The sequence below is a fragment of the Alosa alosa genome, chromosome 4, assembly GCF_017589495.1.
Source record: "Alosa alosa isolate M-15738 ecotype Scorff River chromosome 4, AALO_Geno_1.1, whole genome shotgun sequence".
In the NCBI taxonomy this organism is placed as follows: domain Eukaryota; kingdom Metazoa; phylum Chordata; class Actinopteri; order Clupeiformes; family Clupeidae; genus Alosa; species Alosa alosa.
This window is the reverse complement of record NC_063192.1, coordinates 32972501-32999468: the sequence shown is the minus strand read 5'-3', so window position 1 is coordinate 32999468 and position 26968 is coordinate 32972501. Positions and strand designations below refer to the sequence as shown.

The window sequence follows — 26968 nt, the reverse complement described above, 5'->3', positions numbered from 1 at the left end:
AGCGCCTGTGACTTTGGCTCGTATCAAATGTATCACACGATTTCAATTGAGACTACAGCCTAAGCCTAGTGGTAGTGCGTATGTAGGCTACTGGCTTCTCCATAAAAACAACGCAAAAATACTTGTCTATTGATGTTCCTATAACGCTGTACATGAAATGGGTTTCTTTAAATATTTTAAGGTGGACCTAACCGGACGCACCCTAACAGTGGTCGTCAAGCACCAACAGTGACGGGCATAGTATAGGAGAGGCCGACCAGTCTGGCGCAAGCTCCTTGACAGTTAGCCTCCGCCCAGCTAGTTCAGAGAGACTGGCTGCTACTGTCAACACAAGCGGCAGCAATGACGGACAATATACCGCTACAGCCCGTGAGACACAAAAAACGGCACGACAATAAACACAGAAATGGGTAAGAGCGCAGTCGGAGTAAATTAAAACATTAATGATTATAATAAGCCTATTATAACAAGTGAGCATTCGTGTGTTTCCTGAAATACTTCGGGTCTTGGTTAGCAAAGGAGACCAACCATCAGATAATGTCGCCTATCTACTATGTGTTTTGGCTCTATAGCCTATATTCACGGTAGGCTTTTGACGGAGGGCATTGGGTTGGCTAGAGAAACAGCAAACATCTAGATAAAAGTATTGATATATATAGAATAGACTACAGTTTAAATTTGCGCAAAGCTGGGTATCCTTGTTCCGGGTCTTTATAGGTGCAGGTGAATTTTTCTGTGGCGCTGTTGTCAATTTGGTTAATGCTTGCGTTAGGGAAATTCACCAACATAGTTACCTCATCTGAGAATACGCACCGGTTTCTGGTGTCCTGACCACAGTCTTTGTGTCATTTTGTGGTATTTTATATCGGACTCTTAAATCTTAATGGCACCAGTACAGGGAATAGGGCTTTGAATAGAATGCCGAAGAGCGAGACTGCGCTGTGGGCCTACTTACATTAGTCACTGTACACGTTTACATTAAATTGTTACAGAAATGGACGGACAATTGTATGGCCATTGTATGGTTGAGGGATTCTGCCCACGGTCCAGTATCTTTTTTAGCTGCCTGCCTACACCTGGTTGTTCCTGAATGGCATAAATCTGAGTCTCGCCCTCAAATTCATTGAATGAGCTAATCCTGTTTCCGATGATAGCACTGAAATGCAACCAGCCCTCAAACAGGGCGTGTGAACAGAGTTCAAGTCTCTCAGGCCTATACAGGCCCACAGTTCAGGCAGCACAAAATGGTACGCTTTCCTTTTGATAAGCTTCCTTCAATCTGTAGGCTTTACCATCTATAAATTGGTGGTCATTGTTCTACAGAGGCCCCCACACCCTGAAAAAAAAACAATCAGAAGGTTGTTAGCCTATATCTGACAGAATACATCATAATAATAATAATAATCATAATAATCATAATAATAAATAATAATAATAATACATCCACAAAGTTGATACAAACTAATTTTCCCTGATAAAGCAAGATGTCATGCTGTAGGCAGTGTGGATACAGTTGCAAAGTCTATTCAGGGTGCATGCTTTAAGGCATTTATTGCCTTACCTCATGAGCTGTAATGCTGTTTGTGAAAGGTGGACGCACTGTGGGCCATCAGAAGAGTCAATATTGACTGAAATATGTAGGTTGCTTCCACTTACCTCACCCCTCCATTGTTCTATCTGTCCAGTACGCAGGAAAACAAAGCAAAGTAGCTTTCTCAGTGTTTATATAACATTTCACTAGTTAGTTATTGTCCATGGGATGATGTAGAATGTTGAAAATATACATGTTTGGCTTGGTAGCTGGCCGTGGTCCTGGGATGCCTATAGTGGAGATTGTGTAAGTGATGTCTGCTGACACAACTGGATAAGTAGTAGTCTGAGTTTTAGAACGGTGAAAGGTGAAAGTAGGATGAGTGACAGCTGGCAGTCATGCTAAAGGGCTTCTCCTGAATGTTGTTTTTTTCAACGTCATTATGGCGCAGTGTCTTAAGTTGAGATGGTGTGTGTGTGTGTGTGTGTGTGTGTGTGTGTGTGTGTGTGTGTGTGTGTGTGTGTGTGTGTGTGTTGCAGATGCTGCCCTTGGTCAAGATGTTGTGGCATGGGTGACTTCCGGCCACGAACAGTGTGGTTGGGGCATCCCGAGAAGAGGGAGCAACGTTATCCCAGGAATGTGATCAACAACCAAAAATACAACTTCTTCACCTTCCTTCCTGGAGTAAGTGCTACAAGTGAAGCTCTCTTTAAAGGCAACGGGCCTTAACTGTCACCAGTATAACTTGAAAGAATTCAAGTTATACTGGTGACAGTTAAGGCCCGTTGCCTTTAAATCATACACCGACATGCATGCATGTATGTATGCTTTGCATGAATATTCAAGTAATGATTCATGCAACACTTTCTGAAACATTTCACATTGACAGTCATGACGGTCACGCATTCTTTTCTCAAGTGTATGTCACGTGGATCACACTCTTGCCACAGTGCTACCATAGCATATTTATGTGTCACCCAGTGAAGAAGCCCATTTTTGAAAGAAAAGTAGTAGGTGAACTAAATGACAAATTGAATGAAAATTAATTTTTTGCCAAATCTTTCATGTTTGATTTGTGGTCATTTTTAATGTTTTCATGGTTCCTTACTCTGTGTGGAATGTTTCAGCTTAATATTTGTAGAGGGTGCTATATATCAGATATGCATTAGCATGCATCAGCAGTAGTTTCATTTCCTTTTTGTAGAAGTGTTGTTGATGCTGTTACTTACAAACTTTTCTTAGGCATGGCCTTTTTCAGCAAATCATGCCTTAACATGCAAACAGAAACAATTTGCAATGCAAAGTCATATCATTTTAAATCACATGTGAAAGTCATGTAATTTGAATGTTCAAATCTCTTGTGTACGTAATCTGTGCTGAAATAGAATATCCTATCACAGCAGCACTTTGCAGAATCCAGAGTGGTGTATGATGGGTAGTTAAACAGGGTGGGCCTGCCATAGCTCTCTTTCTGTCTCCCTCCCCGTCCCTCTCTTTCATAAAATGAGTAGAATAGTGTCTTGTGCTGGACTCTGCTGCGGCGGACAGTGGTGCCTGAGAGAACTGTAGCAGGAGTGGCCAGCTGTGTCTGTGGACACTAGCTGTAGAGGTTGTAAATACCTCACCCTGGGTGGCAGAGGAAACTGTTAAAACACTAGTTACAAAACGGGTGTTAGGACCTCAAATATCAAACAAACCGTTTTATGAACTGGATTAAACAGAAAGGATTTGGGAGACACCCTTTTAGTGTACTCCAATCTAGATTATGCCATGGAAGCACAATGAATTTCTTAATTACCCTTTTTAATTCATCACCAAAATCCTAGAGAGTTTTACTGGAAGTATATTGTCAGAACTACGATTTGAAAAGACAACATGCTGAATATGCTACCATATAGACATTAGTTCATGTTTGAAAGTTTTCCCATTCATAGTCAAACCAAAACATATGCATGGAATGTCTGAATGAAAAGGAGATGTAAGCCTGTATTTTGTATGGCTTACATTTAGAATGTTGCAGAGCTTGAGAGAGGGATTTTTAAAAAGCATCAATTCAGTAACAGACTATGCACTTCACATGTATGTCATAGTGAGAGAGAACGTCTGGAATAAAATGGAGGGAATTTGAAAGGTTTGGAAAGACAAATAGAATGTGAGGTGAGAGGAGGCATATAGCATTAGGTAATTTAATCATGCGGACTGAAGCTGCTGCTACATCTAACAAGACATTGTTAGCTCTGAGGCACCTGGAACTGTGGAATACTGGTAGGAATAGAATGTTTGAGTAGTGTACATGCAGAATGGAAAATGCATTTGAAGACTGTACTTTTGCTGCAATTGTGATGTGATGTGGTTTTAGCCTTATGTGAACATTTCCCTTACTGGCAGATACTGGCTAACAGTAGCCTGACGTCGTCATACTCAATTCTAGTCAGAATTTGAGTCTGATATTGGTCCATCGGGACGTATTATGGGGCGTGTTTCAACCGATACAGGGGGGAAAATGCCTCTGCACTCAATTGGATAGACCTAACCAATCAAAGCAACAAAATAGCTTACCGTGAGCTGTAAAAGAACACCCGAACCATCCTTCTTCTCCACAAATGCCTTAAAGGCGCTCAAAGCGATGTTACGCGGTTTCTAAGCTAAAACATTTTTTGTCACATACAGCAAACATCACCTCACCATCCGCTAGCTGCCTGCTGCCTGAACAACATGTCACAATGCAAAAACGCTGTTTTCCATTGATGAAACAGGAGTTTTCACACTTTGCCATAAAATCATTTGATAACCATCTGTATGCAAAGCAAAGCATGTGTATTTAATATAATGACTCATTTATAACTTTATGCCTTATTATCATCCCTAAACCTGTCTTAATGTGTGTCCTCCATGTTGCGCCAACAGGTACTATTCAATCAGTTTAAGTACTTCTTCAACCTGTACTTCCTGCTTCTGGCCTGCTCGCAGTTTGTCAATGAATTGAGACTTGGGGCACTGTACACTTACTGGGTGCCATTGGTGAGTGACAAATGTGCTTTTATATTTTTGTGTGTGTGTGTGTGTGTGTGTGTGTGTGTGTGTGTGTGTGTGTGTGTTTACTTCTGCTCTGTATCAGAAATAATAGGTACTCTAACTATGGAGGTGACACTGATTCTCTGAGAGGCATTTTACCTGTTTAATTATTCATGTTCCTGCCTGTCTTGCCTTGGTCTGTTCAGCAGTTGGGTGATTACTTTGTTACCTTCTGCCAATGAGTCCAGTGGATCTTAACACACACTGATATAGAGTCGTATATTTACCATACACTGATATAGAGTCCAGTGGATCTTACCACACACTGATATAGAGTCTTATATTTAAGTTGTCATTATTAAAGAGGGAGATGATTATTTATGAACCATTTGGTGTCAGAAATTCAAATGTCCTGTAGATATCAGATAGGCAATATACATGTGGCTAAATGTCCTATAGATATCAGATAGGCCATATGCATGTGGCTGCTGGAGTTCTCACCACAGTATTTGCCTTTCAGGGCTTCGTGCTAATCATCACCATCGTGAGGGAGGCAGTGGAAGAGATGCGGTGTTTTCTAAGGGACAAAGAAGTCAATTCACAGATCTACAGCAAGCTCTCCACCAGAGGTGACATCTTGTTTTCATGGGGACAAAGCCTTGTTAGTTTACTGCAAAAGCACACTTTCATTCACAGTTTAAGCACAACTTCTCTCTGTGGGATTGTCATTTTATTAGGAACGGTATGGTATTTAAAGGCACCTGATCTCTAAATCCTGCTTTGCAGTTGTGTAATATTGGATGGAAACACAGTCCAAGGCTGGGTCATGTTATATTATTATCATAATATGACACAAAAATATAAAATGTTATCAGATAATATTGTTTATCATTATTGGAGGATAAATATATAAAATATTAGCAATGATAGAAAGTAATGTGTCCATATTTTAGAATTTTTTTTTTTTTTTTCATTCCTGATTCAGGTTAATGTTAAGATTAATTATTATCATTAAATTGCCCATGCTGACTTACTGCTGAAAGTCAGATTCAGAGATCTAATTGTGTTTTAGAACATTAGAGGCTTAGGTAGGTATACCTTTATTCCAACAAGATAGACAGTTGTGTAATGCTTTTTACTCTCCAATGGAAAATGTAGCAGTTCCGTCAGACTTTAACTTGTTATTCTACTTTTCACAGCAGAGTCTGTGACTAAACATTTCCTGTCATAAAGCTGCTTTGACTCCAGACCAGAGCTGCAGATCTTTCGAATCAGGAATGTCTGTGCCATAATTGGTGGCTATAGTCTATCAAAGGCTACTTGTAAACATTGTTCTTTAACTATACTACAGGGTTAAAAGCAAGCCACACTACTTGATTATCTTCCAACCCTCTGCTTTTAACTCCAAAATCTGATTTTGTTTTGTAATCCAACTGCATTGGATGGAAAGGCAGGCCTTCTTTGAGAATTGGAGCTCAAAGGTCATCTTTGTGAAAACACGTCCAAAACTCAACCGAGAGAAACTGAAGTCTTGTTTGTTTCAGTAAATGATATATTTAAAGTAAATAATCAATGTCTAAATCTTTTCCACCTATGGAGGAAGACAAAGTCAAGTAGTGATTTACACAATTATGTTGCATTAACACATATTTCCAAAGATGACTAGAGGGGCATATTTTGATTTGGAGAGCAGCACAAAGAGATGGTATTTTCTTAAAGTCTTTTGAATGTAGTCCATGGCAATATTAACGTGTGTTAATGTCTTACATATGCACAAAGCCAGGCACCACCACAAAGGTGAAAGGTCACTGACCTCCTCCAAACAGTTGTGGCCTGCTCATACGCAGAGGAATGAGAGAATTCCACCCTCCCTGTGTCCCGTCACCCACTGCACAGGAGATTATTGTAGGGGGAATAAAGAGCAGCCTGCAGCATGCACACCCAATTGCTGCTAACCTCCTACTACCAAATTAGATCAAGCAACTGTCTGTTGCTCACTCAACAGATACGATAGGCCAATGGGGCAAAATTATGTTCACTTTTATTTGACAATGACAGAGCTCTCACAAACATATTTGCAGGTTTCCGTTTATTTCTTAAAATAATTTAATTTTGGCACTTCTTTTCAATACATTTTATATTTTGTCCTTTTGGCTCCTGAAAAAAGGAATTGAAGCTGGACTGTAATGTCAACTTCCCGAATGGCTGTCGTTCTCTGCCCTTGCCACTGATTCTTTCAGTGAGACATTATAATCGTCTTTAATCAGTAGCAGTTACAAACTTCCACTAACCTGTGGTTATCATTTTTTCAGGTAGCACAGCAACAAACATGTCTTGCGTTCACAGGCTATTCAAACTGGAGTGAAGAGTTGTCATCTCTCTCTCTCTCTTTTTCTCTCTTCACTTCACTCTGTCTCTCTCTCTGTGTTTATCAGGCACAGTGAAGGTAAAGAGTAGTGGTATTCAGGTTGGAGATCTTATCATTGTTGAAAAGGTTAGTATGTTTCTGTCTATGTGGTTTTTAAATCCCCCCTTATTTTACATTTAAAAATAAATTGGCCAGGTTTATCATTTCAAAATAAACCATGACTTGATTTGGGATGGGAGAGGTTCTGGTTGCCGGGGTTTAGCCGTCATGTGGTCAAGGGACCCCAGACTGAGAACTGCCTTTGGTCACTCATGTTGGGTGGCAGAAGGCTCAGTCTGAGGCTTGTGTTTGGTCATTAGTAATCGGGCCTAAATCCTTTTGTTGCACACTTTTTGGGCCAGACAGCCTCTCAGCTCATTGTAAAGAGATTGAGTTGGTGGGGGTGTGGGTGCATGAAATATGAGAAGAGTCTCCCCCATGTCTTGTTACAGCCTGAGCCATGTTAGTTTACGTGTGAATGGAAGACTACATTTATAAATATTCAGTCTTTTAAAACAGAACTACTTAGGAGATTCATGGTTTTGAAACTCTGTTAGATGTGTGTATGAGTGTGTCTCTGTGTTTGATTCATTGTAATCTTAGGGGTGCATCTGTGAGAGAGATAGCCTCTGGACTCAGAGTGCATCTGTGAGAGAGATAGCCTCTGGACTCTCAAAGCAACTCACACAGTGCTGCATCTCTGAGACCTGATGTGGCCTTTAAGAGTCCTTGCAGTGTAAAAATATACACTCATGTGCTTGTGATGCCTGTGTAAATGGAATGGTGTGTATGTGAGTGTGTGTCTGTGCAAGTGAGCGAGGGAATGAGAGAGAGGTTGATCTAATAATGTTGTTTTCCCGTCTCTCCTCAGAACCAGCGGGTCCCTGCCGACATGATCTTCCTGCGCACATCAGAGAGAAACGGTAAGGACTCGGCACACACACCCATTTCCCCTCTCACATGCAGCAGTCTGCACCGGGCAGGGACGTGAAGCCCTGTTGGCACTGTTGCTCAGCGAGTTTAACTAGCATTAGGGAGACCTCAAATGCATGTCTTTGTCTCACATTTACAAAGCAGCAAATTCTGCCTACTGGGGCAAGCCAAGATACAGCTTCATGCCGATTTTGCCTTTCAAATGATAAACCAGGAGTTGCAAATGAGCTTTGGGAGCAGGTGGGGAGAAGGGAGCATGCGTGCCTATATCTGAAGACTGTCTGAGGCAGTAAGACGTCTCCGATTCTGAATAACAAAACTGAGGAAAAAGATGGAGCACATTGACCCTGTAGATTCCATCTGAGCTCTGCACGCGGCTGCTGAAATGCCCAGACCCATAAGTAAGTCATTAAGAGGAACTCCAGTCAGACTGCTGATATCCACAGAGAGTTTGGAGGGGTCGGAGAACAAAAATTGCACAAATTCTTTTAAAAGTACAAAGGCCTCTGTTTATTTAAATGCATTTAAGTGTGCAAACTGCCATAACGAGATACATTTGGGGTACTTAAGATTTAATCTTAGGCTGTTTCATACCCAAGATAAAGCCATATTTGTGGCAGCTTTGGGAGTAGAGGGATTGGGCTGGTGAGAGATTTCCTCTGCTTGAGCTCGGGGGGTGTGGGTGTTACGGGAACGAGGGCCATTTGATGGCTCAACAGATGGAGGCCATTAGGTCAATTATGAAGAGCCCAGGGTTCCACAGGCCGAGACCTGGCTCAACCACACCTCCCCCAACGCTGTGTGTCTCTCACACACATATACACACACACAGACACACACAAACAAGCCAATAGCATGTATGTAAGGATGCACATACATTAACAGAGTTATTGTAGTATTGTAAGAGTTATTGTAATATGTGGGACTTTTAATTAAAAAGATTTTTTTTAACTTAATACAGCAAAAATATCACATTGATAATTGTATTCATTTAATTCAAGGGCATGACAGAGAAAGCATCTGGTGGTGTGTGTCTGTGTCGGTGTCTGTGTCAGTGTGACGTGACTGTGTCTGCATGTTTCCATACATGCATATTGTTGTGTGGGGGAAGGATGGAGCCATTTGCATGTGTTTGAGCGCATATCTGTGTGCGTGACAAGGATGGTATGCTTTGTCCTTGATCAGAGTAAAGAGAGCATGCATCAACTTCAGTCAGAGCTGCATGGTTTTGTTTGTGCAAATTAACACCTTGAGCCGAAACTGAAAATAATATGCGAGCAACAAAAACTCAACTGTAAATGTGGGCCATGAGTCTGTAAGGAGGCAGACAGGCCTCTGCTGATGAATGGTAACAGTGCCACCTAGAGGTCAGGAACAGCACACACATTAAGACAAGGCAGGCTATTAGAATCCACTTTGGTGCTTGCATGCATACATCTTCTAGAATCTCTATCATGATAAACAGATGTAGCCTGTGGGCATACTAGGATCCATCCATCTATCTATCTATCTATCTATCTATCTATCTATCTATCTATCTATCTATCTATCTATCTATCTACTAGAATCCTAGCACTAGTCCAACATGGGTTTCTCTTGGTTTTCTAGGTTCCTGCTTTCTGAGGACTGACCAATTGGATGGTGAAACAGACTGGAAACTCCGCCTTCCGGTGGCATGCACTCAGAGATTGCCCACTGCAGCTGTGAGATGCTTTATATCATCTGCCCTGGATTTAATATGCACATATAACTGTAGTTTAATGGTCTGTTTGGATTTTGGTTGACAGGTTCATGCCATTTCTTTATTGAGTTCATGCATCATTGTTTTCCTAAAATGTGTGTGGTGTGTTTGTGTGTGGTGTGTATGTGTGCAAGAGAGAGAGAGAGAGAGAGAGAGAGTGTATGTGTATGTGTATTCAGCAGAAGCAGCAGAGGTCTGTGTGAATCCATCTTTTCTGCTCTCTCTCAGGATCTGCTGCAGATAAGAGCTTACGTGTACGCTGAGGAGCCCAACATTGACATCCACAACTTCATCGGCACCTTCACCAGAGTGAGTGAGCTCTTGACCCACAAGGCAGCTGGCGCTGACCCATAGCATGTGTCTACAGCCTGTGGTAGGATAGGCAGGCTTCAATACAAGCAATGGCATGCTGGCTAGGGGCAAGCAAAATAGCATGTCAGGCAAGTTGGCTGGCCAGTCACTGACCATCAGTTTTTCTGTCAGTCACCATCACGAGTCAGCTCAGCTCACCTCACCAGCGATGCTAACTGTGCTAACTTAGCACAGTTAGCATCACGGGTGAGGTGAGCTGAGCTTAAATTAACTGTGCTAAGCTATAGCTTAACTGTGCTAACTGGTTGAAGCTAAGCATGTGAAACTACTAAAATAAAGAGAGAGCTTATTACGATGTAATACATTAAAAGTTTTGTCTAAAAGTGACTTTTCTGGACCAGTAAATATATACAAGGGGCCAGCACAAACCTCATGCACCCTCCCAAGAGTGTTTGTGGCGTTTCCATGGAAATGCCAATGTGAGTGGTCATGTGATGATGTGGTCATGTGATGCTGTGGTCATGTGATGTATCTGCTCTGCTGCAGGAGGATGGAGATCCCCCAGTAAATGAGAGTCTGAGCATTGAAAACACCTTGTGGGCCAGCACTGTCATTGCCTCAGGTATATGCAGACACACACACACACACACACACACACACACACACACACACACACACACACACACACACACACACACACACACATACACACACATACACACACACACACACGGATGCATACATATGCAAACACATATCCATGTACAAACACTTTACATACACATCTAACTTCATTGAGGTGCACCAGCACGTTCTGCAACGCAGTTCTTTTTCCGATTTCCAAGGGGCGTAATCATCGGTTAAATTCAATCAGATCAGTTTGTTAAATGCAATCAGTGCAGGCATTGGTTGTGTGCAAATGCGCCTCAACACTGCTCCTCTGCCTGTCATTGCATAAAGCCTGCTCCATATCAGAGAAGCAGTTGGGATGGGCCTGGCCCGTTTCTCAGGTGGGTAGACAGCCCTTTCAATGGGAGAGTGTTCAAATGGCCCTGCCAGGGCTCTCACTTCGCTCTCACCTCGCCTGGTCCCCTGGCTACTTTAAACTAGTAATTGGGTTCACTATGTATATTCGCCTGGTTCCCTGGCTACTTTAAACTAGTAATTGGGTTCACTATGTATATTCGCCTGGTTCCCTGGCTACTTTAAACTAGTAATTGGGTTCACTATGTATATTCGCCTGGTTCCCTGGCTACTTTAAACTAGTAATTGGGTTCACTATGTATATTCGCCTGGTCCCCTGGCTACTTTAAACTAGTAATTGGGTTCACTATGTATATTAAGCCTGGTGCCCTGGCTACTTTAAACTAGTAATTGGGTTCACTATGTATATTAAGCCTGGTTCCCTGGCTACTTTAAACTAGTAATTGGGTTCACTATGTATATTCGCCTGGTCCCCTGGCTACTTTAAACTAGTAATTGGGTTCACTATGTATATTCGCCTGGTCCCCTGGCTACTTTAAACTAGTAATTGGGTTCACTATGTATATTCGCCTGGTTCCCTGGCTACTTTAAACTAGTAATTGGGTTCACTATGTATATTCGCCTGGTTCCCTGGCTACTTTAAACTAGTAATTGGGTTCACTATGTATATTCGGGGTCACTATGTGGGGTCGCTGTGTGAGGTGTTCTTGAGGTGCTTCGTAATGTCATCTCCATCAATCATGAATGACATGAATCTGAGTCTGCCGTTTTAACAGATGCATTTTTGTGTCTGCGATCACCCCAATGAACTTAGTACTGGCCGTGTTTTTTGATGTAGGTTGGGTCTACGTTGGTCAAACCGTTGTTGTTCATAAGGATGATCTGAAGCAGGAAGCGTTTATTTATTTGCCTATATTAGCAGCAGTGTGAACTGTTATTGTCGCTCCCTGCTGCTTCAGTTTGTGGCTTCTTCTTCACGCTGAAGCGCTGTCGACGAGAGACGCTGTGCCGGCCATGCACCTGCCACGGCACAGGATGTGTATCTTGGAGACGTGCTTTTCTAACGTTTCAATTCGGAACTCAATTGATCCAACCGCAAAAAGCACCGTTCCAACCTATACATTGGTCGCACCCTTCGCAATAAATGCAGTGGATAATGTTGCCTGTTTGCTGTGAGATGCTTTATAAACTCTGCTCTTAATATGCAGATGTAACAGGGGTTAATGGTCTGTATGTGGTCGTGTCAGGCTGTGGCTCTTCTTCAGGCAAATGAGGCCGTCTAGAGTCTGGTGAGGCGAGCCTTCTCCACTGAAGGTGTGGAGTCAGGGTTATGCACCTTCATGGGGACAGGTGAGACAGGTGGTGATGCGGGGGTTAGCTGATGATGCCAGGTGTTGGCGTGGCCTTGAAAGGCTTGGCACAGGTATGACGCACCACTGCATTTCTTTGAAAACCAATAGTTCTCTTGATTTTGATTTACTGGTATGTTTTAAGGGCGCGGTTTCACTCACGCTGTTCTTCAGCTTTCCACGATGCTCAAGGCAATTACGTGGAAGTCAAAGTGCTGATAGTGTATGCTCTCCCACGCATGCACACAAACAGGCTCATGCACAATGCTTATGAACACCCAGTAAGCAAAAACAATCACCCTACTGAGAACTATTTGGAAACATTTTCTATGAACATAACGAAACACTCCAGACCACCCACCCTCCTCACCAAAATGTACTTCTACACCCCCATATGAACTGACTTTTGTGATGGGTCATTGTCAAATAAGGCTTTTAAAAACGTGTTTTTCAAAATGACCTTTAGAAATTGACAGAATGCATTTTTTGATGTTGGAAGACTGTGTTGAAACAAGACTTAATGGCTGTGAAACATTTACAGGGGTTTTAATACATTTTTAGACTGTATTTGCAATTTCACCACCCAAAACCAAAAACCAAAAAATGTCAGGTGGCGCAACCAAAAGTTTCTAAAAAAAAGCCCACACTTGGGTTTTTGGGGGTGTAAAAAGTATTAAAAGTAGCTTATGAATACTTTATCATAGAGGATGGGTATTTGGATTCACAATACCCAACTTTACTGTTAAAATGAGAAAAAAAAGTATATGTATTGTTTAATAGAATAATTGGGTACAACACATTTTTCAACCATTTCTTCACTTTAATCTACTATTTCTTGGTTTAAATTAGTATTTTACCTGGTTGCACCACCTGACAATACGGATGCGCCACCTGACTTTTGCTACTAATTTCAAACATAGTCGAACATAATGTGAAATAGTATCCCCCTCCCTCATGCTCACTCTCTTACTCTATCTGTGTGCTCTCTGTATGTGTGTGTACTCTGTCTCTGTGTGTGTGTGTGTGTGTGTGTGTGTGTGTGTGTGTGTGTGTGTATTGCAGGGACTGTGGTGGGTGTTGTGATCTACACAGGGAAAGAGCTGCGAAGTGTCATGAATACCTCTAACCCTCGCCACAAGGTATCCTCACCTTGCGCTGACCTGCATCTGTTTCAAGGTCATCACAGTATAGGGATTGTGTGGACAGATATGGTCTACCTGATTAGCGGTATAATGGAACTAGGGTCACCCTCATTAGTCCCAGGAAGAGATCAAGTTTGCATATCACCATTCAAAAGTTTGGGGTCAATAAGACATTTCATTGTTTTTTATTAAAACCTACAGTACTTAAATTAGTTTTTAAGAAAATGTAATAAAATAAATAGGAGATATAGTAATCAACAAGGTTAGAAAAAATGTGTTTTATTGAAATATTTTGTCAAAGAATCCTCTAACATCATCTTTTCTTTTGTTTCACTTTTCTCACATCCTCGATCCAAACACCTCAAAGTGAGATTGGATCGTTTTCCAAACTTCTTCTGTCCATAGTGTCCAGATTCTCTTCTTTTCTTTGTCCAGTCTGATATACAGTATGGCACCTCTGCCTACAACGCCAGCATCCTTCACTGTTGTTTAGTGGGTACTACTTAAAGAAGCTGCTAGTTGAGAACCTATGAGGCATCACTAGACACTAGAATGTATTAGTCCTCTCACTCAGTTGTATAGACCCTTTCAAGAGAGTTCCATTATCAGCATCATAGTTGGCCCCACAAGGCTTCCGTTTTAACATTCCATATGTTATCTTAATGCAGAGGAAGTAGATTGGGGCCCAAATAGAACGTTCAAGCATTGTTTGTGTTTACCTTGTTGAAAGGGTCTCTACAAGGGCCTCATACTCCTCCTTCCATTCTGGTTAGAGCCAGTTTGCGCTGCTTCTTTTATTAGCACGCCCGCTTCTGTAATGGCCAACTTGGATAAGCAGCACAGTTTGCTAATGGAACACAGGACTGATTGTTGCTGATAATGACCATGTACATATTCAATGAGAAATCTACTTTTTCCAGCTAAAATAGTTAGTTATAACAATTACAATGTCTGTATTGTATTTTGATTAATTTTATGTTATTGTAATGGACAAAACATTTATTTTCTTTCAGAAACGATGACCTTTCTAAGTAACCCAAACTTTTGAATGGCAGAGAATAGAGTAGAGATTCATCCTAAGACTCTGTGATGCTGTAGGCTGACTCCTCTGCTTGTGTCCTAGATCGGTCTGTTTGACTTGGAGGTGAACTGTCTGACCAAGATTCTTTTTGGGGCACTGGTGGTAGTGTCTCTGGTCATGGTGGCCCTGCAGCACTTTGCTGGTCGCTGGTACCTGCAGATCTTCCGTTTCCTGCTGCTCTTCTCCAACATCGTACCCATCAGGTGGACCTCTATCACACACACACGACAACACTCACCCTTATATCCCCAGATGCAAATTAGCACAGCGTGGTTATGATGCTAACCAGATTTAAGCACAATTTAGTACAACCTGGAAAATCATTGTGTGGTGGTCAATGTTGATATTGTGGTGGGCCGCCATAAATAAGTCAATGTATGGAAAACACTGCATGCATGCACTATCTTTTATAGGCTCTCACATTAGAACTGTACATCACCCTCACTCCCCACCTTAGAACGTAACACCGAGCTAAATTCTCACAAACATAAATACATGTTTTTAAATTGACATGTTCATAAAATGCACTTTAATGACCTTCAGTGACCTCTTCTGCATTTTGTTTCAGTTTACGGGTCAATTTGGACATGGGGAAGATGGTTTTCAGCTGGATGATCCGGAGAGACTCCAAGATTCCTGGAACTGTGGTACGAGCGAGCACCATCCCCGAGCAGCTGGGTCGCATCTCCTACCTGCTGACGGACAAGACAGGTGAGAGACTTGTGCTCAGATCTCCCGTGTCCCGTGGAGCCAGCAGCAGTGAGCTTCGAGCCCTGCAGCAGCCCAGCCCTGTGCTCAAAACCATGTGCTGTCTGTTACCACAATACAGAGAGAACCCATGTCACACAGGGAGCTCTGAAGCTGGTTACAAGATCACATGTTTGTTTCCAGGCCCTCTATGAAGTGTGTGTGTGAGCAACAGGGTTCTCTGATCTCATTCAGTGTGTGTGTGTGTGTGTGTGTGTGTGTGTGTGTGTGTGTGTGTGTGTGTGTGTGTGTGTGTGTGTGTGTGCACTTATGAGGGTTGATGACAAAGAGAAGCAGAGTCAGCAGTCTGCTTGACTTTGAACAACAAGTAGGCGCCGATATCACCGCATCGATACCGCAGCCGTCTGTGTTTTTGGAAAATAACACTAGACAAACGTGCAAAAAAATAGAAGTGGTCTTTTTTTCGAATGCACATCTCGAGGCGTGGGAACGTGTAGAGGCGTGCGGTTGGGCAGTAAAAAAACGTAAACACGAGAGTGATGTGTGAGGGAGTCATATCACCGGCACTCTCTGCTTTCTCCTCCTCTCATATCAGTTAATCGGAAGTCCATGCGGCCTGATCGAAATACAGTTGTGAACCTCAGGACGGGTGCTTGTTAGTTTTTCTTTCGCTTCTGCTTTAGCCTTTCACAGTGCCATGGAGAGGTCAAAGCAAGTCAGAAGTCAGTAGTCACCACTTAAGATGGAGGAGCCATTTTTCAGTGTGGAATATCCCAGCGGGTTAATGAGAGATTTGAAGATCATCATGGTAGTTCTGCACCAGAAAGGTGACACTGACGACATGGCAGATTGAGCATTCTGTTGTCGGCCCAGGGTCAGAGAGAAATAGCACATGAAATGGATGACAAGTCAACACATGGCACTACATAAAGGAGTGAGAGGGAGTCAGTGAAGAGTGAGAGAGGGGTGAGAGAGTAGCTGTCTGAACTTCCTCAAACCCAGCAGTGTTGCCGCGGGCGACACGCACATGCAGTCATGGTGGGATGGAGGGAGTGGCTGGAAGAACATGTTGATTTACACACACACATGGATCAGCAGAGCTTTCTGCAGAGGACAGAGGGGAACATGGGATCAACCAGGATGACGTTTGTGATTTGTGGAGGCTCTACATGGTAGCAGGGGCCCCGAACCCTCCCCCCACCTTTGGGCAGTGTGTGTGTGTGTGTGTGTGTGTGTGTGTGTGTGTGTGTGTGTGTGTGTGTCTGTGTGTGCGTGTGTCTGTGTGTGTGTAAAGGTTCTGAAACCAAAGCTCACTGTCAGCTTTCATCTGTACTCACACATACACATAGCATGCTTCAGAAGTGTAGACCTCAAAGTGAAACTCTTTGAAAATTTACGATGCTCCCTTCCTTATAAAATGATCTCTTTTACCTCTGCACTTTGAGTAGATTAACTGCCTCCAAATGTCAAAGGTCACACTAATGTATGGGAAGAACCTCTAGAAGTGCTACTGAAACACTACTGTGTGTGTGTGTGTTTGTGTGTGTGTGTGTGTGTGTGTGTGTGTGTGTGTGTGTGTGTGTGTGTGTGTGTGTGTGTGTGTGTGTGTGTGTGTGTGTGTGTGCGCAACGTGTGTGTGTTCCATTCTCTTGTGAGTGTTCAGGAGTGGAGATCAAGAAAGGCGTTAGGAAAGCGCCCCTGAGCCCTTGTGGCATTAATAAGCAATAATAAGCCATCAGTCTTGTCCAGTGCATAATTGGCCTCCTAGTCAGCCATCTGGGGTTAACATAACTCAAACCTAGCCCTCACCGTGCGCTCAATCAGAAGCAGGCCAGCCTCATTAACTCTTCTGTTGCCCCAGTTGCACTCCACACCTCAGCCAGAGGACTAACTCTAGAGTTAAGTAAAGATGGGGCCTTTTTGCACAACAGACACGCTATGGGGCTACCTAGAGAGGTTCATTAGACTACAGACATGCAGATCATTTGTGGTGGTCTGTGGTGGTCTGTGGTGTCTGTGTTGCGAGCTAAGCTAGGACGGTAAGCTGACGTGTCCCACGGCTCAGTGGTGTCTGTGTTGCGAGCTAAGCTAGGACGGAAAGCTGACGTGTCCCACGGCTCAGTGGTGTCTGTGTTGCGAGCTAAGCTAGGACGGAAAGCTGACGTGTCCCACGGCTCTGTGCACTCCGTTTCAGGCACTCTGACCCAGAATGAGATGGTGTTCCGCCGGCTGCACCTGGGCACGGTGGCCTACGGGATGGACTCTATGGACGAGGTGCAGAGTCACGTGTTCAGCGCCTACACTCAGGTGAGACAAGCGGCCTGCCCTCAGGTGAGACGGCCTGCCCTGCAGGCTCCTCCATCCAGGCGTCCACTCTCCCACGCACACATCAGCATTGTGTCCACTCACTCGCCTGCTCGCCTTTGTCCTGTCTAGGAGCAGAAAAACAGCAGATGTCAAATGTGCATTCGCTCGCCTAGGCCAATGTTTCCTGACCCTCGCCGGCATTTTTTTTTTGTTCCTGGGTCAGAGGTCATGAGGGCAGGAAGCAGGATTAGCTCGATGCCGGACTTGTGCAGGACTAATTTAATCACCACCATTAACCCACGAGACATGTATGCTAAAAATAAGAGCCAGAGAGAGATGTGGGTTAAAAGTTGATTTTTCTCACACATCTGGTAGTGTTTACACCAACACACACCCACTGTCTACTGATTGGCTCACAAACATAGTCTTTGAACAGTGGCCTTTTGATCAATCTTTCAGTGGCACAGTCATTGTTTTAATGTAGTTGTGAATATGCCAATAGTGAGAATGAGCTGCCAGTATTGCTGTTTTTTTATCTTTTTGTTTTCTATAAAAATATTTTTCTCTTTTTTGAGCTGAAGAAAAGTTCCTATCACAGCAAAAAAAAATCCAGTGGCAGATTCACCAAAACACATTGCATGAATGTATTTATGTTCTATGTGCAAGAACATGTGCCCAGTAATTCTGGCCTTTAGTTGGGTTCTAGTTTTCACCGTTTCCATGTCTGGTGTGTCCAGCCTCCTCCTGACCACCTGGCCACTCGGGCACCAGCCACCACCAAGGTGCGGAAGACCATCAGCAGCCGCGTGCACGAGGCAGTGAAGGCTATCGCCCTGGTGCACAACGTCACACCCGTCTACGAGGCCAACGGCGTCACCGACCAAGCTGAGGCAGAGCAGCACTATGAGGATACCTGCAGAGTGTACCAGGCCTCTAGCCCTGACGAGGTGGACACACACACACACACACACACACACACACACACACACACACACACACACACACACACACACACACACACACACACACACACACACACACACATACATACATACACACACACACACACACACACACACATGTCAAGTTAGGTAAGGGATAATGGACGACACGGTGGTCTGTTCACAGAAATTAATGCACGGTCGAGGTTGTAAAACGGCCCCCGACGCGAAGCATTAATTTCTGTGAACAGACCACCGTGGAGTCCATTATCCCGCTTATTCCACTGTTGCCACTTGCGTTGTATTCATTTCCTGTTACAATTTTAACATTTTAATCGCTAAAACTGCCGACACATATCAACTAATTTCTCAACTTGCAGGACAAACTGCCGTTACTAGTTCTAAATGGATGGTTGCTACGGCCAAAGGCCAGTCGTTAATTCTATCTCTCCCGTTGTCAAGCGGGCGTATCCCAAGATTCTGATGAACTTTAGCTTTGAAACATCGCTATTTTACTTAGCCTGCTGTCATCCATCTAGCTAAAAGCCACCTCCATCATATGCTACAATGTTGCCATGTTCTGAACGTCTGCATTTTACAGCTCGGATGCAACGTGACAGTTCATTTAAACTTCACAACGAGTTCGGCGAATTAATATACAAGTGGGATACGGCCAACAAAACGGATCTACTTCATAGGTGTGCAGATAACATATACGGTTAATGGTCGTTCTAAATTACGCAGGACAATGGGAAATTCAACCAAGCAGTGGAATAAACATATTTAGTTATCATCAAATTCACCTGTGTAATTTTCTCCAAAGTACACAATATAGTATAGTGTTAGTAGCAGGTATGGTATGGTGGTTTGGAGCAGGATGTTTAGTGTGAGGAGGATTGTTTTGTTTACTTTAAGTTTATTAGATTTGGTAGTATCAGGAGGTGAGGCTTTTGATTCAAGTTCAAACAGGCATCCACACACAGAGGATAGACCTTTCACTCTCTCTCTCACACACACACACACACTCAGCGCACAGCCTTGATCTGTCCAGGGCCTTTTAGGTACAGGAAGTGGGCTTGATTTATGTCCTCCTTTTATAGCGTGGATTTCCTAAAGGTGGCTGTAAAGGGCCTTCTCAGCTCCGCTCCCTGTCCTCCTCACCCCACAGCCCTCTCGCCCCCTTCCCATGATTCACCTGTAATGCACACCGGCAAAAGGAGGCACGCTTTGCTGTGTAGTGAAGTTAGCGAGTGTGTGGTCTTTTAGCATGCTCTTAAAGTGACATTATTCCCACTACCGAGGCAGCTTGCTCTCCAATGTCTGCAAAGGAATATGGAGGATTGGCCAGTGGATCTCCACCAGATGCTGTCTATCTATGGATTGGTAGGGTATTAGTGTGCTATACATTGGCCAGTGGATCACCACCAGATACTTGTCTATCTATGGATCTGTAGGGTATTAGTGTGCTGTACTAAGCATGGGAAATAATGTGATGAAGTAACATGGTGGGTTAGGCTAGCGCGCTAGTCACTATACAGTACATGTGTAGAGCAGACAGATGTGAGCAGGAGCTGTGTGGCCTTGATGTGGTTATTGCTCTCCTCCGGCTCCTATCTCCTGCATCTCCCTCTCACCAAACTTCAGTTGCTGTGTTGATAGTGCAGCAGGAAGTCTAAATATAGAGGCCAGCGGGCTGTTAGTGTGGAGGTAGGTGATGCACGCTAGCAACAGGTGGGGAACTGTTTGTTGGAAGGAGGTGCTTGCAGAGGACTTGGACATCTTCCTACATACTACAACTGAAATATGAACAGATGGCCTGTATGGAGGAGCATTGTTGTTCACTGTTTTGAAAGGAGACGCAGAACACACAGACTGTGAGTCTCTGTCCAGGCACTTGATGTAGAGTGTGTACATGTGCATGTGTGGCGTGCCACTCTATTGCTCTACACAGTAATAGCATTCATCTGGTCCCTTTTAAGTATAAGTATATATATATATATAAATTTGGTCTCTGCATTTATCCCAATCTGTGAATCAGTGAAACACACTCAGCACACATTGTACACACAGTGAGGCGAAGCACACACTAATCCCGGTGCAGTGAGCTGCCTGCAACAACAGCAGCGCTCAAGGAGCAGTGAGAGGTTAGGTGCCTTGCTCAAGGGCACTTCAGCCGTGCCTACTGGTCGGGGTTCGAACCGGCAACCCTCTGGTTACAAGTCCAAAGCGCTAACCAGTAGGCCACGGCTGCCCCCCTCTTTTAGCATACAGTAGCCACACACACAAGCACAGGGAGGCCCAGGCTTAAGCTGCCATCGTCCCGCTAGGAATGTCCCGCAGAGCGGTGGGCTCTGGAGCAGATACACTGGATCTATCTGGTCTGGGGTCAGCACAGATAGCTGGGCTCTCACAGTCAGCTGCCCATACAGATACATCACTGCCAGGGGGCTCATCTCAAATCTCTCCCACCAACTCCATTACAGCACAATCTCTGCTACAACACAATCATACAGAATTATAGTTTCTTATGTTGGATATTTATATGCCAACAATATAACTAATCAATGATTAAATGGTTTAGGTTTAGTAATTGATTGTGTTTGTGTTTGTGTTTGTTTGTGTGTGTGTGTGTGTGTGTGTGTGTGTGTGTGTGTGTGTGTGTGTGTGTGTGTGTGTGTGTGTGTGTGTGTGTGTGTGTGTGTGTGTCACAGGTTTCCCTGGTGCAGTGGACAGAGAGTGTGGGCCTGACGCTTGTTGGCCGTGATCAGTCCTCCATGCAGCTGAGGACCCCTAGTGGACAGATCCTGAACTTCACCATTCTTCAGATTTTCCCCTTCACTTATGAGAGCAAACGCATGGGCATCATTGTGCGGGTGAGAATGACTAACTCTTCTGTAATGTCAACCAAGACAAAGTAATGTGTGTTTCAGTAATTGTATTATAATATTGTTTTAGAACACCAGCGTGTTAAATCTTTCAATCCATCAAACAGTAGATACAGGTCGCCATATGTTCCTAGCTGTATTTCACAGGTTATATAATGCAAACAAATATGTTTTCATTACAAGTAACGGAAATAATAGTTTGAGCAAACACACCCACACAGACATACATGTAAATGTAAATACACACATACACACACACACGCACATACACATAAACACATAAACACACACATGGGGGAGTGCATGCCAGTCTCAGGAGGCCATCTGAGAAAATGGTCACCCCACTCTGACCTGGATGACTAAGACCAAGCGCAGGCAGTGGCGCTGTGCTGTTATTGGCTGTGCTCCGATAGCCAAGCAGGAAGCCAGACATGGAGCAACGCTTCCTCTCTCACTGCCCCTCAAACACCTTCAGGGAGTCCAGAACACATTCTAAATAATCTCTCTCTCTCCCTCTCTTCTGCGCTTTCTCTCTCTTTCTCTCTCTCTCCCTTTCTCTCTCCCTCTCTTCTGCGCTCTCTCCCTCTCTCTCTCTCTCTCTCTCTCTCCCTCTCTTCCGTGCTCTCTCTCTCTCTCTCTCTCTCTCTCTCTCTTGTGTGATGGTATAAAGGAAGTTGATCAGTGCTGTGTGCTGGAGTAATTAACACAGAGTTGTATGTGTGCTCTTTTCCCCAGGATGAGTCCACTGGGGAGATCACGTTCTACATGAAGGGGGCAGATGTTGTGATGGCAGGCATTGTCCAGTACAATGATTGGCTGGAGGAGGAGGTAGTTATCCCATACTCCTAAGCTGATTGGATAAATATTATGTCTCTATGGAAACCGAGGAAAGCCCAAAGGACTCGAGTGTTTCTTGAAGAGTTCTCCCCGTCTAAAAGCTCAGAACACTATTAATTTGCCTGTTTATTCCCTTGTCCACTCATTAAAAGCACGTCCTTATTGACAAGTTAGACTGGATGATTTAGTCCTACAATCTGATAGAGCAGAGCCAGCTCATGGTGTGTGTGTGTGTGTGTGTGTGTGTGTGTGTGTGTGTGTGTGTGTGTGTGTGTGTGTGTGTGTGTGTGTGTGTCTGTTCTTGGGAAAGGTCTCTGTTGCTTAGGGTTGACTTACTTCAGCTTTCCCCCTCTGATGCTCTTGAGGCTTCATGTTTTGGGGTTTAGGATGTCCAAAACTTCTGATTTGATTAAATCTAATTTGTTGATAGTTTCTTGGCCATATGACTCAAGAGCCTGAAGAAGATATTTCGTCAAAGAGCTTTTCAGAGTAATTTGCTTGTTATTTATTGTGTTGTTTTTGTTTTTCGTCCACAAAACAGCTCCCCCTAGATTAGGGTGTTTAATCTTACAGTAGTGTTGTTTCTTCTGAAAAGTCTGATTATATTTCTTTTTGTTTGCTGTAAATCAATTTAATGTGTTGATTTGTAATTGATTATAGTGAGTTATTGTCCTACTTACACTGATTATTTAAGTACCGTATTTTCCATTTCTCTTTCTCACACTTTCTCCCTCTCTCTCTCTCTCTCTCTCCCTCTCTCTCTCTCTCTCTCTCTCTCTCTCTCTCTCTCTCTCTCCTGACCTGTCCTATTGTCCTCTTGTCTTGCGGTGCTAGTGTGGTAATATGGCCAGAGAGGGGCTGAGGGTGCTCGTGGTGGCCAAGAAGTCCCTAACGGAGGACCAGTACCAGGACTTTGAGGTACAGTATGGAACATTCCATCTCTTCAGCTTCTCTCTGTACAGTATGGAACATTCCATCTCTTCAGCTTCTCTCTGTTGATGAGTATGGAACATTCCATCTCTTCAGCTTCTCTCTGTACAGTATGGAACATTCCATCTCTTCAGCTTCTCTCTGTTGATGAGTATGGAACATTCCATCTCTTCAGCTTCTCTCTGTACAGTATGGAACATTCCATCTGTTCAGCTTCTCTCTGTACAGTATGGAACATTCCATCTGTTCAGCTTCTCTCTGTACAGTATGGAACATTCCATCTGTTCTTCTCTTTGATGAGTATGGAGTATGGAACATTCCATCTCTTCTGTTGATGAGCCATTCTCTTGTACTCTGTTGATGGTATGGAACATTCCATCTGTTCATCTCTGTACAGTATGGAACATTCCATCTGTTCAGCTTCTCTCTGTTGATGACAGTATGGAACATTCCATCTGTTATACAGGGACATTCCATCTCTTCAGCTTCTCTCTGTTGATGAGTATGTAACATTCCATCTCTTCTCTTCTGTTGATGAGTATGGTAACATTCCATCTCTTTCTCTGTACAGTATGGAACATTCCATCTGTTCAGCTTCAGTAGTGGAACATTCCATATTTTCTACAGTATGGAACATTCCATCTGTTCAGCTTCTCTCTGTACAGTATGGAACATTCCATCTCTTCAACTTCTCTTTGTTGATGAGTATGGAACATTCCATCTCTTCAGCTTCTCTCTGTACAGTATGGAACATTCCATCTCTTCAGCTTCTCTCTGTTGATGAGGATGGAACATTCCATCTCTTCAGCTTCTCTCTGTTGATGAGTATGGAACATTCCATCTCTTCAGCTTCTCTCTGTACAGTATGGAACATTCCATCTGTTCAGCTTCTCTCTGTACAGTATGGAACATTCCATCTCTTCAGCTTCTCTCTGTTGATGAGTATGGAACATTCCATCTCTTCAGCTTCTCTTTGTTGATGAGTATGGAACATTCCATCTCTTCAGCTTCTCTCTGTACAGTATGGAACATTCCATCTCTTCAGCTTCTGTCTGTTGATGAGTATGCATTACGTTTTCTATCAAACTCAATTCTTCAGCCAGTGTCTGTCTCTATACGGTTGCTAGTGTCGGCCTCGGCGAATGCTTGCTTAGAGGCATCCTCTCAGATCGTCAGGCCCTGAGATGGCCGTGACATGGCGGAGCGCGTGGAGTGGCGTTTGGTAAACTCATCAGCAGACACTGTGGAGCGGAGATGATGGACAGAGGAGAAACTGTCAGTGTGTCTGAGGCTTTCTGTGGGACAGAGAGAAACTCTCTGTGTGTCTGAGGCTTTCTGTGGGACAGAGAGAAACTGTCAGTGTGTCTGTGGCTTTCTGTGGGACAGAGAGAAAGTGCGGCCACTGGACAGAGCAGAGGCTCAGCGGGGGCGCCACACGCTCACATCTGGACCTGGAGATGCCCCTCTTACTCACTCACTGCCTCTGTTTGACCACGCGCTGCTGAAACAACATTTAATGATAGTAGATCAGGAGGGGCCATGACCTAAATTCAACTTAAGGACATATCATATACAATGTTGATTTTAACCACTGTGTGTGTGTGTGTGTGTGTGTGTGTGTGTGTGTGTGTGTGTGTGTGTGTGTGTGTGTGTGTGTGTGTGTGTGTGTGTGTGTGTGTTTGTGTGTGTGTGTTAATTTGTTTGTGCTCATATTTACATGTGTTCATGTGCTATGGTGGATTGGTGCAGCTCCTTTGTGTGTGACTGAGAGAGTTGTGTGGGTGTGTGTGTGTGTGTGTGTGGGTGTGGGTGTGTGTGTGTGACTGAGAGTTGTGTGTGTGTGTGTGTGTGTGTGTGTGTGTGTGACTGAGAGAGTTGTGTGGTTGCTTCTCAGGCGGACAGCCGAGCAGGATGGCATCAGGCAAACAGCTTAAGCTCTCTCTCTCCCCAACAGCCCCACCCAGGACTGCTTGTTTTCAATGCATACGTTTAACAACACCAAGTTCAAGCTTTATGTTGCACACATTACAATCACAAATGAGATATTTCTGTCCAGGATATCGCTTTGTGCTTTCGGTGGACGTGTGAGCATTGTTGTCTCAGTGTGTGTGTTTTGGTTGCCAGAAACATTTCCAGTGAGCAGCACAACAACCTTGCCTGGAACTGGGCCATCCCTCTTTCTATATCTGTCCTGGCAGCGCAAGGCCTTTAGCGGCGGTCAGCCCCAGGCTGGGTGGAGACAGGCCCTAACTGTGTTCACAGACCTCAGCAGAGAGGGACTCCCACAGCCTGAGACTGAGCTCTCAATGAGATAAACAGGTTTAGCAGGCGGCGTTGCCATGGACACCGTAAGCATTTACCTGACATACGCTGCCAACAACAGAACAACAGAAGTATCAAATAAGACAGACAGAGACACACACACACATTCACACACTCACACACACATACACACACACACACACACACACACACACACACACATACACACATTACACACACACACATACACACACATTCACACACACACACACACACACATTCGCACACACACACACACATTCGCACACACACATACACACACACACACACACACACACACACATACACTCTAACTCTAAGACTGTTTGCCAGTGGGATCGTTCTTAAATGTCAAATCCCAGTGTGCAGTTGGCGAGGGTATCGGCTTACGTCCTCCCACACACATCATTCTCTGTCACAGACAGAAACAAATAAGCTTGCTAGAGTCTGTCCCATGGGTCTGGCCCTTCATCCGTGTGTTTGATGTGTGTGTGTGTGAATGTGTGTGTGTGAGAGACAGAGAGACATTGCGAGGGCGAGAAAGTTGGTGTGGGCTGGTGGGCGGACGACGTGAGTCAGAGGTTGTGTGAGTCAGTAAGTGTGTTCCTGTGTGAGTCACACACACATTGTTTGAGCTTTATCTCACTCTCACTGCCCAGGGCTTGACCTCTCCCACCAGGGTCTTTGGCATCCGTGCCCTCTCCCAGCGCAGCACTGGCCAACACTGCCACCCTCTCCCCTGCCCATCTGAGCCACTCTGAGCAGGCATCGGGCATCACGCGCCACCACCCCCCTCTCTCAGCGCTCTGGGAGTGGTCAGCGACTGCTTGGGCTCAACGGCGAACTGCTGCTTCTCTCTTTAGACTGCAGTGGACTTCACTTGGTGTCCAGTCTTGAGGCGTACACGTGCAAGTTGGCTCTGGGTACCAACCCAATTACTCGAGGTCCAGGGAGATTTTACAAGAAGAGCCATGAGATGGTTTTCCTTAAGAGCATTTACCAGCTCTGGAAAACAGCCTGAGTGGCATGACTCACTAAATAGTGCGGTGATGTGCAAGCTCGCCACTGCCTGCTTCTAGCTCAGGTTGTGCCGTCGGGATGGCATTGGGTGGCACAGCCCAGGATTGCCAGCCAGTGACTGAAATGGCGTGATTAATGGACCTGGATGACCCCTCTCTCTCTCTCTCTCTCTCCCCCCCCCCCCTCTCTCTCTCTCTCTCTCTCTCTCTCTTTCTCTCTCTCTCCCTCCCCTCTCTCTCTCTCTCTCTCTCCTCTCCCTATCTCTCTCCCTCCCCTCCCTCTCTCTCTCTCTCTTTCACTCGTCAGGCACGGTATGTCCAGGCCAAGCTGAGTGTGCACGACCGCTCTCTGAAGGTTGCCACGGTGATCGAGAGTCTGGAGATGGAGATGGAGCTGCTGTGTCTGACCGGCGTGGAGGACCAGCTGCAGGCCGACGTCCGGCCCACGCTGGAGATCCTGCGCAACGCTGGCATCAAGGTGGCACCACACACACACACACACACACACACACACCACACACACACACACACATACACACACACAC

General features: G+C 44.4%; 1 protein-coding gene across 1 annotated transcript in view; it reads left to right on the top strand.

The window, feature by feature from the left end:
• The first annotated feature begins 137 nt into the window (after positions 1-137).
• Positions 138-26968, top strand: part of LOC125293093 (probable phospholipid-transporting ATPase IIA) — a 44665-nt gene continuing 17834 nt past the window's right edge. Inside the window, exons 1-18 of the mRNA XM_048240748.1 lie at positions 138-410; positions 2071-2215; positions 4439-4552; positions 5067-5175; positions 6982-7040; positions 7825-7876; positions 9495-9589; positions 9856-9936; positions 10486-10561; positions 13335-13411; positions 14538-14698; positions 15064-15206; positions 17398-17510; positions 18248-18457; positions 21163-21324; positions 22072-22164; positions 23008-23091; positions 26731-26901. Of these exons, the coding sequence (XP_048096705.1) occupies positions 343-410; positions 2071-2215; positions 4439-4552; positions 5067-5175; positions 6982-7040; positions 7825-7876; positions 9495-9589; positions 9856-9936; positions 10486-10561; positions 13335-13411; positions 14538-14698; positions 15064-15206; positions 17398-17510; positions 18248-18457; positions 21163-21324; positions 22072-22164; positions 23008-23091; positions 26731-26901 (2013 nt within the window). The 5' untranslated portion in view covers positions 138-342. The remainder of the gene's footprint in view (positions 411-2070; positions 2216-4438; positions 4553-5066; positions 5176-6981; positions 7041-7824; positions 7877-9494; positions 9590-9855; positions 9937-10485; positions 10562-13334; positions 13412-14537; positions 14699-15063; positions 15207-17397; positions 17511-18247; positions 18458-21162; positions 21325-22071; positions 22165-23007; positions 23092-26730; positions 26902-26968) is intronic.